Source organism: Squalius cephalus (assembly GCF_949319135.1).
Source record: "Squalius cephalus genome assembly, chromosome: 2".
Taxonomy (NCBI): Eukaryota; Metazoa; Chordata; class Actinopteri; order Cypriniformes; family Leuciscidae; genus Squalius; species Squalius cephalus.
In genome coordinates, this window is record NC_137123.1 from 15,537,128 (window position 1) to 15,551,570 (window position 14,443).

Genomic DNA, 14,443 nt, shown 5'->3' on the forward strand with positions numbered 1-14,443 from the left:
GAAGCTGTCGATCACCGATGAGATGATTGAAGGAAACACAAGTCACTGGAGCTCTCGTTTGCTCTAACACGCTTTAATGTTTTTAAACTTTTGAGAAGGCACAACATATTTCTTTGCTGTGGTAAGACATGTTAGGTTAACATATTTGCTTATTTATCTATTAGAGATTTCATTTATGCTAACGTGTTTTAGATAAATTGCTTAATATTTAAATTACATTGAAAAAATACAAGTCAAATTGCTGTGGTTTTACAGATTTCACAATCACTTCTGATTATTTTTCATGCACTGAAAAGGAAAAGTTGCACAAGGCATCAGTGTTTTCTGTAGCCGTGATTTCTAATGTTGTGCTGTTAGTATTTCTGCAGGGTTATGGCACACAAACATCTCTGCAGATCACCATCGTATCATAGCCGAGCTCAAGACTGCTCAGGTAAGTGTGATCTCTCTCACACACACACACACACACACACGTGATATGTAACGGTCAGAAAGAGCAGCCTGAGTTTGTCCTGTGTCTGTCAGAGATGCTGAACTCGGTGTGTGTGCCTCATCATGATGAAACCACACTCCGCTTCACACACAGGATCTTCAGTGAAGAGCACAGAGACCCGATCCACTCGTTACAGGTGCGCATGTGCCACACCTGAGCCTCACTACACTTCACTGAACATCACGAGTCACGGCAGATCACGTCCAGAACCTCTAAATAATGAACAAGGCTGTGATATTATTTTCACATTAGTTCTGCTTATTTTCTGACACATCATGGCAGTATTTATTTTACTGCCTTTTAATTCAGGATTGATATTATATTATATTATATTATATTATATTATATTATATTATATTATATTATGGGACCCCATTAAAAATGAGATGTAAATCTCAAGAGGTTTATCCCAAAATCGAAATAATATTACTAATGAATATTAAATTATGGCATTATATTGTGTAAATTAATATTAATGGAAATTAAGTTATTATATTATAACATTGTATGTTATATATTATATTTTGGGACCCCATAAAAAAAAACCAACGTGCATCTCAATGGGTTTATCCCAATATATAAATAATATTCCTAATTAATGCTTAATTATATTATTTGCTAAATAATTTTATATTGTATTTTGGGACTCCCTCAGAAATGAGATGTAACTCTTGGGGTTTATCCCAATAGCTATATAAATAATATTCCTAATTAATGTTATTAAAGACTGACTGAGCTTATTGTCTTTCACAGGAGCAGCTTATGGAGAAGGACCTGCACATCTCCAGGCTACAAGATGCTCTGACCTCTGAAAGAGAGAAGGTTGTGTTATGATGTGTTATAATTCCTGCAGTAGAGCGCACCAGACGACGGTCGTGTGTGTGTGTGTGTAGTGCGCGCGGCTGCAGTGCCGCTGTCACCAGCAGGGGGCGGAACTGAGGCGCAGAGAGCAGAACATCAGCCGCATGAAGGAGAAACTCTCTCAGCTCTCCGACAGACACAAGCAGCGCGGAGTGTGTGAGACTCACGGCCCGCGGTCACAACACGGTTTCATGTTCAACTTCTAGCGACTTAATTCACCACCTTAATATTCTGTCCTTTCCCTTTTTGAAACATTTGCCCTCGTTAACTTACAATAATGTGTCACAAATGCTATTATTCTTGGAAAGTTTATATTAAACAGACAGCAACATAGTGTCGCCCACATCTGGTATGCGTGGAATCCACATGTACATGTACCAGATGTGGGCCGGATCTGGGCCGACACTATTGCTGTCTGGGAAACTCCCCTGAGTGCAAGATGATGTCATCAGTATTTTTGTGCGTTTCTTCCTCAATTTTGAGTGCGTTAACTTGCAGAATAAAAAGCCACGAAACATTAAATTAGGATGCATGCACCATGAAACCCACAAACTGCACAGTGACAACAATATTCCCCATCTACAGCCATGGAGATCATAAATGTGTTGCCAAAGCGGACGGGACGGAGAGAGCCTGGCTTCAAGCCCGCAAAGGCTGATGGGAGGTACGACCAATGACCCGATAGACTGTACAACGCGCTTTAATCCATCAGAAACATTTGTGTAATTTGCAATAATGTGCTTTAATGTGGAATTTAAGCATCTTTTATGTAAAATTTGAGGAACAGGAATTATTTGTGGAGAGAAAAGTATAGAAAATATTTGCCTATTCCCCCCCCCAAAAAAATGTCTTTTGGCTCGAGCGCTTTGTGTTCCCCCTGCAGGACGGAAGAAGCACTGCGTCTGCTGCTGGACCGGAGAGAAGCCGAGCTCAGAGAGGCCATGAAACTACGGCACGCGCTCACCACACTGCTGCACATGCTCAGAAATAACATGGCACAGGTGAGAGAGACCCCTGCACATGCACTGGAAAGATCTCCTTTAAAAAAAAAATGTACGGCAGAGTTTGTACAAACTATACTGCAAATGCGAATTCTGAGAGTGCAGAAAAACATACTACTTTTTCAATTAAAACATGTCTTGACACCACAGACTTCCCTTCACTGTTCCTAAGCTAAATTGACTATTACTGAACTTTAAAGTTCATATAGACTGCTGAGGCTTCAAACTCTCATGATTTTTATTAAACTTTAATTCAACTGAAAAAGTAAAAGTGATCTGAAACCTGTTCAATAGCAGCCTTGCTATGTTTCACATGAAACGGGCCTCCGTCCACTTGTGCTCGAAAAACAGCCCCGGCCCACCGCCATCATGGAAATTAACGGGGGTTTGGGGAAAAAATGCCACCAAAATTAATTAAAATGCCCCCCCAAAATCAAGATATACAGGGCAAAAATGTCCCTGTATAAGATCATGTTTTTAATACTTATAACAGGATATAGAGTGCTGTTTTCCTAGCGCAATATCAGCGCACTTTCAAATGTGATAGTCTATTGATTTTATACAACAGTTCAGTGAACAAGTTAATTTTGGCTGACATTCCTTATTGGGGATGAGGGGCCTCCGAACTGCAAAGTCTGCCTCTTTCAGGGTAATACGTGATGCACACTTACTATTATTTACATACATACTATTTAGGATATGAAGTATGCAATTGGGTGCATCATATAGTAAAATCTTTCTAATTAGATACTACAAGATGACCATACAGGACTGGGGGATGAGGACAAAGACAGTGTGCTGGTCCAATCAGAGCAGGGCCTTGGTGATCATGTGACCGGAGGTGTGGTCCAGGAGTGGATGCAAGTCCAGAAGAGACTCCGGGAGCTCGTGTCTCAGAGTAAGAACCGAATGCTTGAAATTGACATGTTAGAAGAGGCTTTATGGACTGAAGTCAACAATTACCTTTGAATATATACAGTCAAACCAAAAATTATTCAGACACTATAGTTCATTTATGAAAGTGAGGAGAGCAAAATAAAGTAAACTGTGACATATTATACCCAAATATTCTTCATTCAGTGACTACCAGTAAATATTCTTCAGACACTTTGAGCTGATCATGTTTTGCTGAAGTGTTTTTTCTGTAATTGCTAATGTGACCTTTTCACACACAGACTGAACTAAATGAAGCATTGCTTGGTAACTGGTTGATCTAAACTGGTATTATATAATTGTGTAGTTAAATTGAACAGCTGACAGATATTCAACATAATTCATTTGTGAGACAGTCTAACAGAAGGACGGACAAAACCACTGAAATATCAACTGATTTAATAACTCTTCTTGACATATTTTATAACCATTTTCTAAACGATAGCGAATAAACTGTGATAATGTGAGAAATGTTGAAGGCGTCTGGATAAGTTTTGGTTTGACTGTATGTGTGTGTGTGTTCATCAGGTGCTGTCGCTCAGGGAACAGACCAGGAGAAGCTGCTGGCTCATCTGGAGGAGGAACTGGAGCAGAGCCGGGAGCTGATCCGAGCACAGCAGGAGTTACTGCAGGTCAGACACCAGAGCTGGGGCTCGTACACGCTCAAACCGGCGCGTGACGTTCTGCTATGGTTTCCGGGTTGAACAACATGTTTCCTGGAAATGGTTTCAGATACGTTTTCTCTTGTTTGGTGGGTGTGTCAAAAATGTCAGCCCAATCAGCAGCAACATGTATATAAAGCACGCGGTATTAAAGAGACAGCTCGCACAATGGGTCCGAGTAAAGTCGTTTACACATGTGTCCGCTGCAGCTCGGTGGACGCAACAACTGAAGATATTAGAAGACATGTTTGTCTTTTCATCCTGAAATGCGAGGCAAATGTTGGATCACAATAATTAGGAACCAACCACAGGAATCCCTTCACTCGATTGGGATGTTCTCTTTTATTCTGGACGGCGAGGGCAGTGACTGTAACATAGACCGTATTTTGCAGTATTAAACACATATTTATACTGATTTCATCTCAAATTCTTCAAAAAGAACACAAAAAATGTCCTTCTCAGCTGCCGTAGATGCAACTCTTGCGTCATCAGAACAGGGTGTTCAACGCACCACCATTTTGCAGCTTTTTGTCGGGGCTGAACGCAGCCCTGATGTCCCGTCCGGCTCGGTGTTTACCACGGTAAAGTGAGTGTTTTCTCCCAGGACAGTGTGACTCCGCCTCTCCCCGCGGTGCTGATGGACTGCTATTATCTGGAGGAGTGGGAGCGGCTACAGGACCGCTGGGAGGAGCTTAACCGGCAGAGGCGGAGCTTCCAGCGAGAGAGGCGGGCCTTCACTGAGGCGGCTATCCGATTGGGTCACGAGGTGAGAGGCACTTACGATGATTTATGCGCCTGTTTATCTCTCTGAACTAACTTTTCTTTGTCATTTTTGCTCATTTTGTTTGAATCCGCTGGTGTTTTTAGTGGATGAAGTGAGTTCTCCTTAAGTTTACACGGGCAGAGGAACCACAGGTGTAGAGAATCACATCAAATTATCAACATGATCCACTAAGGCGGGTGTTTACATGACACTTTCAACTAAAAACTGAAAACCTTTTATGAATTTTGGCCGATTTATTTGCACGTCAACGGCGCTTTGGGGGACTGTAAGTGCAAACTTTTGAAAACTGGTTTAAAAGTGCAAGTTTTTGTGAAAACGGTGACGTCATGCACATCACGTGTTCAGTCTATAGGCGTGTTGTTTCTATATAAGCTGACATCGCCATCTACTGGCCAGGATTGAAAAATACAGTATTTTAAACGTTTTCACGGATCGGTGTGAACGGGATCATTTTGACAACCTTGTCATCTGTACTTGAAACTTTTCAAAAACACAAAAGGAGTTAATTCTCAACCAGGCACACTTCAAAGGGGTGATTTAAAAATTATAACAAAAAAACAAGCTTTAAAATAAACTATAACAAATAAACTCGAGATATTTCTAATTTGAAGTCACTCCCTCAACACCTGTTATTTTTATTTTAAAAACCAGAGTTCTCACGGTCTTGGAAAACCTGGATATATGCGGTATTTTTAAAGACAAGATCTGGAAAAGTCATGGGAATTAAAAAAAATCTTAGTCATGGGTGTTTTATTTTTATTTTATAATAGGAAAAAATCTGGTTATGCTCTAAAAGATCAATTATTTGTGAGTAAAAAATAATTTACAAACTGAATTAATTTATTGAACTAATTCAGTTAATGAAACTTAACTTAAAAAAATATATTTTAAATATTTATAATTTAACTAAATTATTTTTTACATAATTATAAATATAATTTAGAATATATTTTCTATAAATATTTAAATATTAAATTTATATTGACACACATAGTTCTGGAAATAAAGTTTGAAAATGATCAGCTTTGTCATTACAGCAGAAGTTCTAGAAAAATCTTGGGATCCTTCAAATATTGACAGAAATCAGACTACAAATCACCCAGCGCACTTTGCAGAGCACAAAAGAGACGTTTTGAAGAATAGTTACACAGATTTTTGCTTCATGGACAGTTTACAGTGACCAGGGAATTGTCGAGAATTTAAAATAAATAATAAAATCACCATGAAATATAATAAAAAATAGTATAATCAACTTTTGTTATATGAACAAACTGAGTGAAGGCTTGCATTTTCTTTTAGTCTTCTACAGAAAACAATAATGGCATATTGAGTAAATAAAAGGATTTCATTTTCAGAATCAGAATGAGCTTTATTGCCAAGTATGTTTACACACATACAATTTGTGTGTGAATATCTTGGCTGAATTTCTCCTTATAATGCTTAATAATCTACATGGTCCCTCAGCAGTGTGTGTGTGTGTGTGTGTGTGTGTGTGTGTGTTTGTGTTTCAGAGAAGTGAGTTTGAGCAGCAGAAAGCCTCCCGTTTGAAGTCCGAGTTCCTCAGTTTTTCTCCCGTCAAGAAAAGCTGTCAGTGGAACAGGAGAGAGAGCACAGCGCTCAGCGACCCCCGTACATACACACACACACACACACACACGCAAACACACACAGATCAACACTACAGCATTCATATCACACTATAACACAGCCCTGTGTGTGTGTGTGTGTGCAGGTGCAGCAGCTCCGGATCAGCTCTCTCTCTCTCCGTGTGTCACTCCGTCATCTGAGAGGTCAGGGGTCACGCCAGGGTCCCGTCAGAACGGGGTCATGACCCCCAACACCCCTGAACTGTACTCCACTCTTAAACTGCCCTACCGCAGGTCTAATATCTCTTTAATATCTGTAATATCCATCTAATATCTCTCACTCGCTGAAATGAGAGGTGAATGATACAGTCGGACTCAGTGCTGTCCTTCTCTCTGTCTCTCAGGTCTCGGCGGATCCTTCTGTCCCCTGAGGAACACAACACCGACTGGCCCTTTTAGTTCACACACTTCAAGGAAATACTGCGTGTTTTGTGAAGATTCAGTCTTTTTTGAATAAATTAAATAAAGGATATGCATTATATATGTGGGATTTCCTTGTGTTTTCTCTTTCCAGCATATCGGCATCTCTCACAAATGCACACTTCATATTCACAATTGCACATGTTGTTTTGTAAGCTGCGGCTGAGACCGGGGCTAGTTGTCACAGGCTCTACGGCCGGTTTCACAGACGAGGCTTAAGCTGGTCCTCGACTAAAATGCATGTTTGAGACAAAACAAGTTGATTTCAGTTAAAACAGCTCAAGTTGCACACCAATAATATTTTTTTTCTTTCCTAAGGCGTGTTTATAAAAGCAACTTAAATGCTCTAATTGAACTATAAGGCAAATTGTGGCTTAATCTAAGCCCTGTCTGTGAAACCAAAGATTTCTATTCAAAAATACGCTTTTTGTTGTTGTTGTGGTTTTGTATGTTGGTTTTAAATATCCTAGTTCAAAAATGTCTTGAAATAATATATTTTTTTTAATATTAAAATGTTCAACTGAGAATATTTAATTTGAATGTAATATTTGTGGTATAAGATGTGTAACCAAAACACATTTACATTCAGACAAGGAATTTAATTAAATAAAAGGATTTCATAAAATACTTTGCAGGTATTCACAATTGTACATTATTTACACTGACATTTGTTTCTTATTTTTGATTTTTCTTATTGCTGCTTATACTGTTTGTATTGTCTCTTACAGTATTTTATTTATATATATATAGTGTATTGTTTATTATAATTATTACTGGTTATTGTCCCTTATTGTGTATTATTTTATATTTATAGTCTTTGTATGTTTTGTGTTGTCTTTCTTGCGAGGAATAGACAAAATTCATATATGAATATTTTTGGTTTGTTTGGCAAAATAAAGGTTATATAATTTTTTTTGTATGTTACGATCGTACAAGGCCTTTTTAAAACGCCATAGAGTAGCCTATTTCATATTACAAAAACGCTTCTTCTCCAACCAGTTTCAATAAACAACGGGTTCTCGTTGCGAAAACTTACAATAGTAATCCCAGAGGAATTCAAATGAAATTTATTTCACTTACCAGTCTTTTTTTTTTTTTTTTCTTCTTCTTCAGGGGACACAATTGACAAACCAATCATGCCCTAATTGGTCTCGTGCTGTGACGTCTGCCCTTTAAACCCCACGCGTGTTCAGCGCGTGCAAGTTGTTTTGGTGGCGAGTGTGACATGTCTTTTCCTCTTCTCCGTTACATCTTGTCAGCTCATAGATCCATGGAGTTTAAAAACGATTATTTCCAGCCCTGGAATGACTACCTGGGTTTGGCAGACCTGGTCAGAAGAATGCATCGGTCGGGACAGCAATCAGGCGCGGATGAGGGCAAAAGTCAAACAACAACAACCGCCGCGCGTGTGGAGTCTCCAAGCGGCCCAGCGCGCGCGCGCACGACAGAGACGAGCGAGGAACCCTGCAAGAACTCAAGCGACCAACGTGAGAGGATGTTTTGCAGTTTCTGCAAGCACAACGGCGAGAGTGAGGTCGTGTTCAGATCCCACTACCTTAAGGACCGCAACGGGAGTGTGACGTGCCCGTATTTGAGCCAGTACATGTGTCCGCTGTGCGGGGCCACCGGGGCCAAAGCGCACACCAAGAGGTTCTGCCCGCTGGTGGAGAAAACGTACAGCTCCGTGTACGCCAAGAAATAAACATGTCGAACGGGACATTTCTGACCCGCAGAGGAGCTGGAGGAACGAGACGATTTGAAAGGACACTTTTTACATAAGGTTTTAATGTTAAGTTTTAACTTTTAATTGTTTGTTTTATACGTAATGGCTTGTGTGTGAGTTTGCATGCATGTGTGCTTCCACGGTTTGATTTTGCACTTTTCCTTTGGATTTCCTTCAGTTGTGTGCACTGGTCTTGTGTGTTTCACTTTTTCTTTTCTTTTCTTTTACCCCCTTGTGAACAAACTTGTACACCAGCCATTAGGCTTGCTACAGGTGCAACCGCGTTTCAACTCTCCTCTACAAACAAGCTCTTTATTCTTATAAAGAAAAATATTTTGTATTTTATATAACACCTTTTTTATTGTGAGACTTTAACTATTTTAAAAAATATATATATTTTACTGTTAACATTAGGTGTGTGTTACTCTTGAGATGCCTGTGTTTGCATCAATAACAAACCAAATGGAACAATCTACAAAAGCTTCTGTTTTATTCATTTCTCTCATTCTCCACTTTATAATTGCTCAAATTGTGCTGGAAATCATGATCATCAGGTTTTGTCATATTGTGAAATTCATGTGTTTTTCAATGACCAAGTTACACTAAAAATTGGATTAAGTTAAATGAAAAATGTGAGTTTTTCACTAGATTTTTAGAACCCATTTTTGTGTGTGTACCATCACAGCACTTTAATTGAAACAAGCTCAGTTTGACCATTTTTTGAGGTGTACAAAACAAGCTCAAACACGCACAACAATGGAAAGAGTCATTTAATTATGTAGTATTTACTGTATGTAGTACGTTTTGCACAGAAGGATGGACAGATTTAGGACTAAAACTTTCAGACCCTTCAATCCAGGGGTCACAACCTGTGATTGACAGAATTACAATGTTTACTTCTTTGCTTGAACTTCTGAAGAAAAAAAGTTAACTTTGGCTTACTGAAACGAAAACCACTCTATGCAAGTTGAGCATTTGCTCTTAGACACAAAGATGTGAACAAACTTCAAACATGTGTAACTGAACAATATGTGAACAAGTGGTCGGTAGCTAACTGTTACTACAGCTAAATCACTATGAACTAGTGTTCTTTCTTTTGTTAAAACACTAAAAAAATTGTCCACTATATCCTTCGTTAGAACATAATCAGAAACTGATGCCTATGCTTCTAGTGTTTAGGGCCATAGATGCTGTGAAACGGTGGTCTTGGAGGTTTTCGGCCTTGTTGCAGAGGTCCAATTTTCCTGTGTGCATCCCTCACTATCCGACTGCAAGAAAAAAGTTATGTTGGTTTTTAGTCAAAGGTTTCAGTGTAAACCACAACATCAGAATCATGTTTTTTTGTGTGTGTGTGTGTGGTAGAAGTGCTCAAGACTTCTACGAGTCATGACTTACTTCAGAGAGGTGAGATCTCTGATAAGGCCACACACCAGGTCTGTGGCGTCTTCCAGATCACAAGTGTCTTCTACGATGGGGAAGTCCTCCAAACTGAACAAAAGTAAACCATGAAAATGGACAAAAACGCCTTGTATTGTACAGCACATTAATGAGTCTAAGACAGTCAATTCTGAAATGTAACCAATTAAACAAGAGTAGACAGTCAAAGTGAACCGCTGGCACTCGTCTCACCTCAGAGGGATGTTGTTGAGCTGGGAATCTGTCACGGAGTGGATGGATAACGGGCTGGAGGGATCGGGTTCAGCAGGACTCGGATGAGGCTCCTGAGTTTCACTCGGTAGACCATCATGCTCTGAAAGCGACTGATGATCCAGCACAGTTTTAGTATCTTAATGTTGACTTTAAATGACATGTGAGAGTTTTGTACACTTATTATCAAACTAAATCCCACATTATTTTGTCAACTTATGGTATGGCAAACTAACAGTCAATTAACAAATCCAAAGTAGTGGTTCTGGTGTTTTAAAGGAATTCTACATACAGAAAAATGACAATTCTGTCATCATACTTAATCTCTCATGCCATTATAAAGCTAGAAGTCTTTCTTTCATCCCCTTTAGCTTAAATCAAATCAAGTTCAATTCAAGTAAAGCACTTCACACCAGGTTTGAGGTCCAACGACATTGATTTTTGCGTGTCTAGACATTGTTGTCAAATGTAGTGCAATGAATCTTGATGTGTCATATTTGAGTTAAAGGGTTGGTTCATCCAAACTTTTAAATACGGTCATTTATATGATGAACAGATTTAATTTGAGCTTTTGTTCTCATATAGACATTCATGAATGCACATCAACGGAAGCTCAAACATGATTGCTTGATGTGCAAGAACCAATGAGGTTCATTCACATGTTACGCATCATGTTTGAGCTTCAGCAAGAACCAATGAGATTCATTCTCATGTTACGCATCATGTTTGAGCTTCAGCAAGAACCAATGAGGTTCATTCTCATGTTACGCATCATGTTTGAGCTTCAGCAAGAACCAATGAGATTCATTCTCATGTTACGCATCATGTTTGAGCTTCAGCAAGAACCAATGAGATTCATTCTCATGTTACGCATCATGTTTGAGCTTCAGCAAGAACCAATGAGGTTCATTCTCATGTTACGCATCATGTTTGAGCTTCAGCAAGAACCAATGAGGTTCATTCTCATGTTATGCATCATGTTTGAGCTTCAGCAAGAACCAATGAGGTTCATTCTCATGTTACGCATCATGTTTGAGCTTCAGCAAGAACCAATGAGATTCATTCTCATGTTACGCATCATGTTTGAGCTTCAGCAAGAACCAATGAGATTCATTCTCATGTTATGCATCATGTTTGAGCTTCAGCAAGAACCAATGAGATTCATTCTCATGTTACGCATCATGTTTGAGCTTCAGCAAGAACAATGAGATTCATTCTCATGTTATGCATCATGTTTGAGCTTCAGCAAGAACCAATGAGGTTCATTCTCATGTTACGCATCATGTTTGAGCTTCAGCAAGAACCAATGAGATTCATTCTCATGTTACGCATCATGTTTGAGCTTCAGCAAGAACCAATGAGATTCATTCTCATGGTTCATTCTTGCTTCCACAAGAGGTTTGTTCTCACGCGTCATAGCAAGAACGGTTGAGCTTCTGTTTATGTTTGCTGATCAGTGTTTATATGTGAATAAAAGCCTAAATGCAATCTGTTCAACATATAAAGCGATCGAGTCTCTTAAGAAAATTTGGACTAAACCGCTCGATTCATATGGATTACTTTTACGATCTCGTTATTAACTTTTTGAAGCTTCAAAATGGTAGTTGCGTAGCTGTCAATAGATGGACAGAAATCGCTCAGATCTTCATTTGTGTTCTGAAGATAAATGAACATCTTACGGGTCTGGAACGACATGAGGGTAAGTAAATTAAGACAGAATTCAAATTTTTGGTTGAACTAACCCTTTAAATACGATTTGAGAAGTTTTTCATTGAGTAACAATTTACATCTTGGCCTTTTCTCATAGAAATGTATTACTTTTTATGATACTTCTATGTCCTTTCTAGAACTTAAAAGCACTCTTAGGGCATCCTGCAGTATATCATGTGACAGTGAGTATTAAATAATGTCAGGAATTTTCTATATGTTCTTCATTCAAAAGAATAACTCACTTGCACATCTTTATCTTCACCACAAGGTGGGGCTGCGGGTGCGGACCAACTCCACAAGTCTCTGTTCTCACAGTTCTCTGTGGTCTCAGCTGTTACAGATGCAGCAACCAAAGTACAGTCCAAAGACTCACTCTTATCTTTAATCTCGTCGATTACCGGAGGTGCACTGACGGTCTCATTGACTGCGATATCTGTGAACTCCACACACTCTTCATTGGTTTGGCCATCGATTGAAGTGTTCATGTCAAGTTCAGATGGACAGCACTCCTCATCCTCCATCTCATTGCCTCCCACTGCCAGTTCTTCAAAATGATTAGCAACCTCAGAAGTGGATGCTGATTCTTCGTTGGTCTCTTTGAGGACTTCAAGTGGACCCTCTATCACAACCGCATCTTGAGCCGAAACATCGGTCGATTCCTTGTAATCATCAGCTAAATCTACAGACACTTCGGTACCAATCTCAGTTGTGAGGTCATCACACATTTCTGGCTTATTATCTTTTTTAATGTTGCTTTCATTATTGCTATGCTCCACACGTTCAGTTTCAATGTCTTTAAGAGGATCGTCAGAATTAGCATGCGACGGGAGTGTATTGTCAGTTTCATGAGAAATATCTTGCTCGCTTGACATGCATTCAACCATTATCTGAACTTGAACTTCATTCCCATTCTCCACATTAAGCTCCTCCTGTTTTTCCAGTTCAGGTATATCTTCTAATGGGCAAGAGGTTGGGAAGGAGGATCCTGAAACCTCTGACTCGGTTCCCTCCTCTTCAAGAGAGATTGAGCCATCGCTGATCATCACAGACTCCTTGTTAATATCTTGACCTGCCTCGTTCTCCAGTTCTTCTCCAAACACATTTCCTATAGTCGACTGTTCCTTGAGCATCTTCTTCCTATCTCCAAGCCTACACATTCCCATCCTCTTTTTTATTTTCCTCTTTACTAGAGGATCTGCATCTTCAGTCATCTGAATTCCTGTCTCGCCAACTGAGGTCTCATCTTTGATGCCCGAAGACCGCAAATATTCGCCCATCTTAGGTTCAGTGGCTAAACTATCCTCATGTGACAATTCTCTCTCGGTTTGACACTCATCTGATGGTAATTCAGAGTCACAGTCATCTGGGACCTTCTGGGATTTGTGGTTTGAATTGCTTTTGATTTTACTCTTTTCATCATCCAGCTCTGCGTCAGGCTGATCTTCCTTGGTAACTTCGACATTTAAAGGTTGAGAGAGCGTGTACTTGTCGCTATTGATAGGCTCTGGGGTTTGTACTGTGATCTCTCCAGTTTGTTCAATCTCAGGTGTGTTTGTGCCATTTCCATCCTCATCATTGCATGTTTTTTCTTCCAAAGGACAACAAGGATCAACAGGGAACTCTGTTGTCTGACAGATTTGTAATGTGATCTGTCCAGGCTGATGCTCATCCAGCTTCTCTGAGCATGATGCATTATGGGAGTTGTTGTTTTCTGGATTTGGTGTCTGAATCTAGATATTAAGTAAAAGAATCAGCAAAAGAAACACAAATATAACAGCATCAAAGCATAGAAAATCTTCTAAATGTTGTTTGTGTAGCCTAATTGAAAGACAAATCCACCTGAGTTTCATCTGCAGACAGCAGATTTGTTTCTTCAGTGCTTCTCTGTCGTTTTGCACTGGACTTCGTTCTTTTAGGAGGTTTGAACTCTGCAAAAATACATTTATTTACATCAACATGTATCTTGTAATTTAAAAAGTCAATATAGCTACAATCAAGCTTGTTGAGTGAATTACTGATAATTATGTTTTCATGGGTTCAAGATACCTGTAGTCTTTGATTTTCTTTTGGTCATTGTCTTGTTTTAGTCCAGATTTAACCAAGTGAATAAAAAGAAACAAGTTAAAACAAATTCATGGCACACTTGACACATTTCATTAGTATATCTTGTAGCTTGTTTGTTTAAATGTATTAATTTAATTATCATCTAACCCACGTTCATAAAATATATATTTTTAAATATTATAAAACGTTCAACAAACAAAATAAACCTATTATGCTTAAGTAAACCACGTATAATTTATCTGACAGACATTAACTGTCAATTCAAATGCGCGCGCGCGAAAGATTCGTGACGCTATTCGTAATGTAAAGTCGCTAATGTAAAAAAACATTTCTGCACCTTTTCTCAGAGAAAACCAATTTCAACGCGAACAAATACCAGAAAGCGTAATATATGATTAAAAAAATCACTACATCGACACACCCCACCCAGCGATTGAACTACAAGACCTCAGAGTCTGTGGGGCGTTCCCGCGTGCCGTAAAGCGCGAGGCTCTGCCGT

The 14,443-nt window shown here is 39.2% G+C and overlaps 3 protein-coding genes across 4 annotated transcripts in view; 2 read left to right on the top strand and 1 right to left on the bottom strand.

Moving 5' to 3' along the window:
* Positions 1-6,861, top strand: part of LOC307152464 (afadin- and alpha-actinin-binding protein) — an 80,751-nt gene extending 73,890 nt beyond the window's left edge. Inside the window, exons 2-14 of the mRNA XM_079861144.1 lie at positions 86-121; positions 369-433; positions 526-629; positions 1,247-1,315; positions 1,387-1,540; positions 1,940-2,018; positions 2,238-2,355; positions 3,103-3,253; positions 3,817-3,920; positions 4,555-4,716; positions 6,246-6,363; positions 6,467-6,614; positions 6,725-6,861. Of these exons, the coding sequence (XP_079717270.1) occupies positions 373-433; positions 526-629; positions 1,247-1,315; positions 1,387-1,540; positions 1,940-2,018; positions 2,238-2,355; positions 3,103-3,253; positions 3,817-3,920; positions 4,555-4,716; positions 6,246-6,363; positions 6,467-6,614; positions 6,725-6,779 (1,323 nt within the window). The 5' untranslated portion in view covers positions 86-121; positions 369-372 and the 3' untranslated portion in view covers positions 6,780-6,861. The remainder of the gene's footprint in view (positions 1-85; positions 122-368; positions 434-525; positions 630-1,246; positions 1,316-1,386; positions 1,541-1,939; positions 2,019-2,237; positions 2,356-3,102; positions 3,254-3,816; positions 3,921-4,554; positions 4,717-6,245; positions 6,364-6,466; positions 6,615-6,724) is intronic.
* Positions 6,862-7,952: 1,091 nt separating this feature from the next.
* Positions 7,953-8,825, top strand: nanos3 (nanos homolog 3). The gene has a single exon (XM_079854383.1). The coding sequence runs from the start codon at positions 8,026-8,028 to the stop codon at positions 8,500-8,502; it is 477 nt and encodes a 158-aa protein (XP_079710509.1). The 5' UTR covers positions 7,953-8,025; the 3' UTR covers positions 8,503-8,825.
* LOC307148663 (uncharacterized protein) lies at positions 8,730-14,433 on the bottom strand. Of its 2 annotated transcripts, none has more exons than XM_079854351.1 (7): positions 14,282-14,394; positions 13,927-13,957; positions 13,720-13,808; positions 12,123-13,610; positions 10,153-10,283; positions 9,919-10,011; positions 8,730-9,791 (listed from the first exon to the last, which is right to left on the bottom strand). In XM_079854351.1, exons 2-7 carry the CDS (start codon positions 13,952-13,954, stop codon positions 9,692-9,694), a joined length of 1,929 nt encoding a protein of 642 aa, XP_079710477.1. In that variant the 5' UTR covers positions 13,955-13,957; positions 14,282-14,394; the 3' UTR covers positions 8,730-9,691. The 2 variants fall into 2 exon arrangements, with proteins under 2 accessions (XP_079710477.1, XP_079710478.1); XM_079854352.1 differs by having other exon boundaries at positions 9,647-9,791; positions 14,392-14,433.
* Between the last annotated feature and the right edge of the window lie 10 nt (positions 14,434-14,443).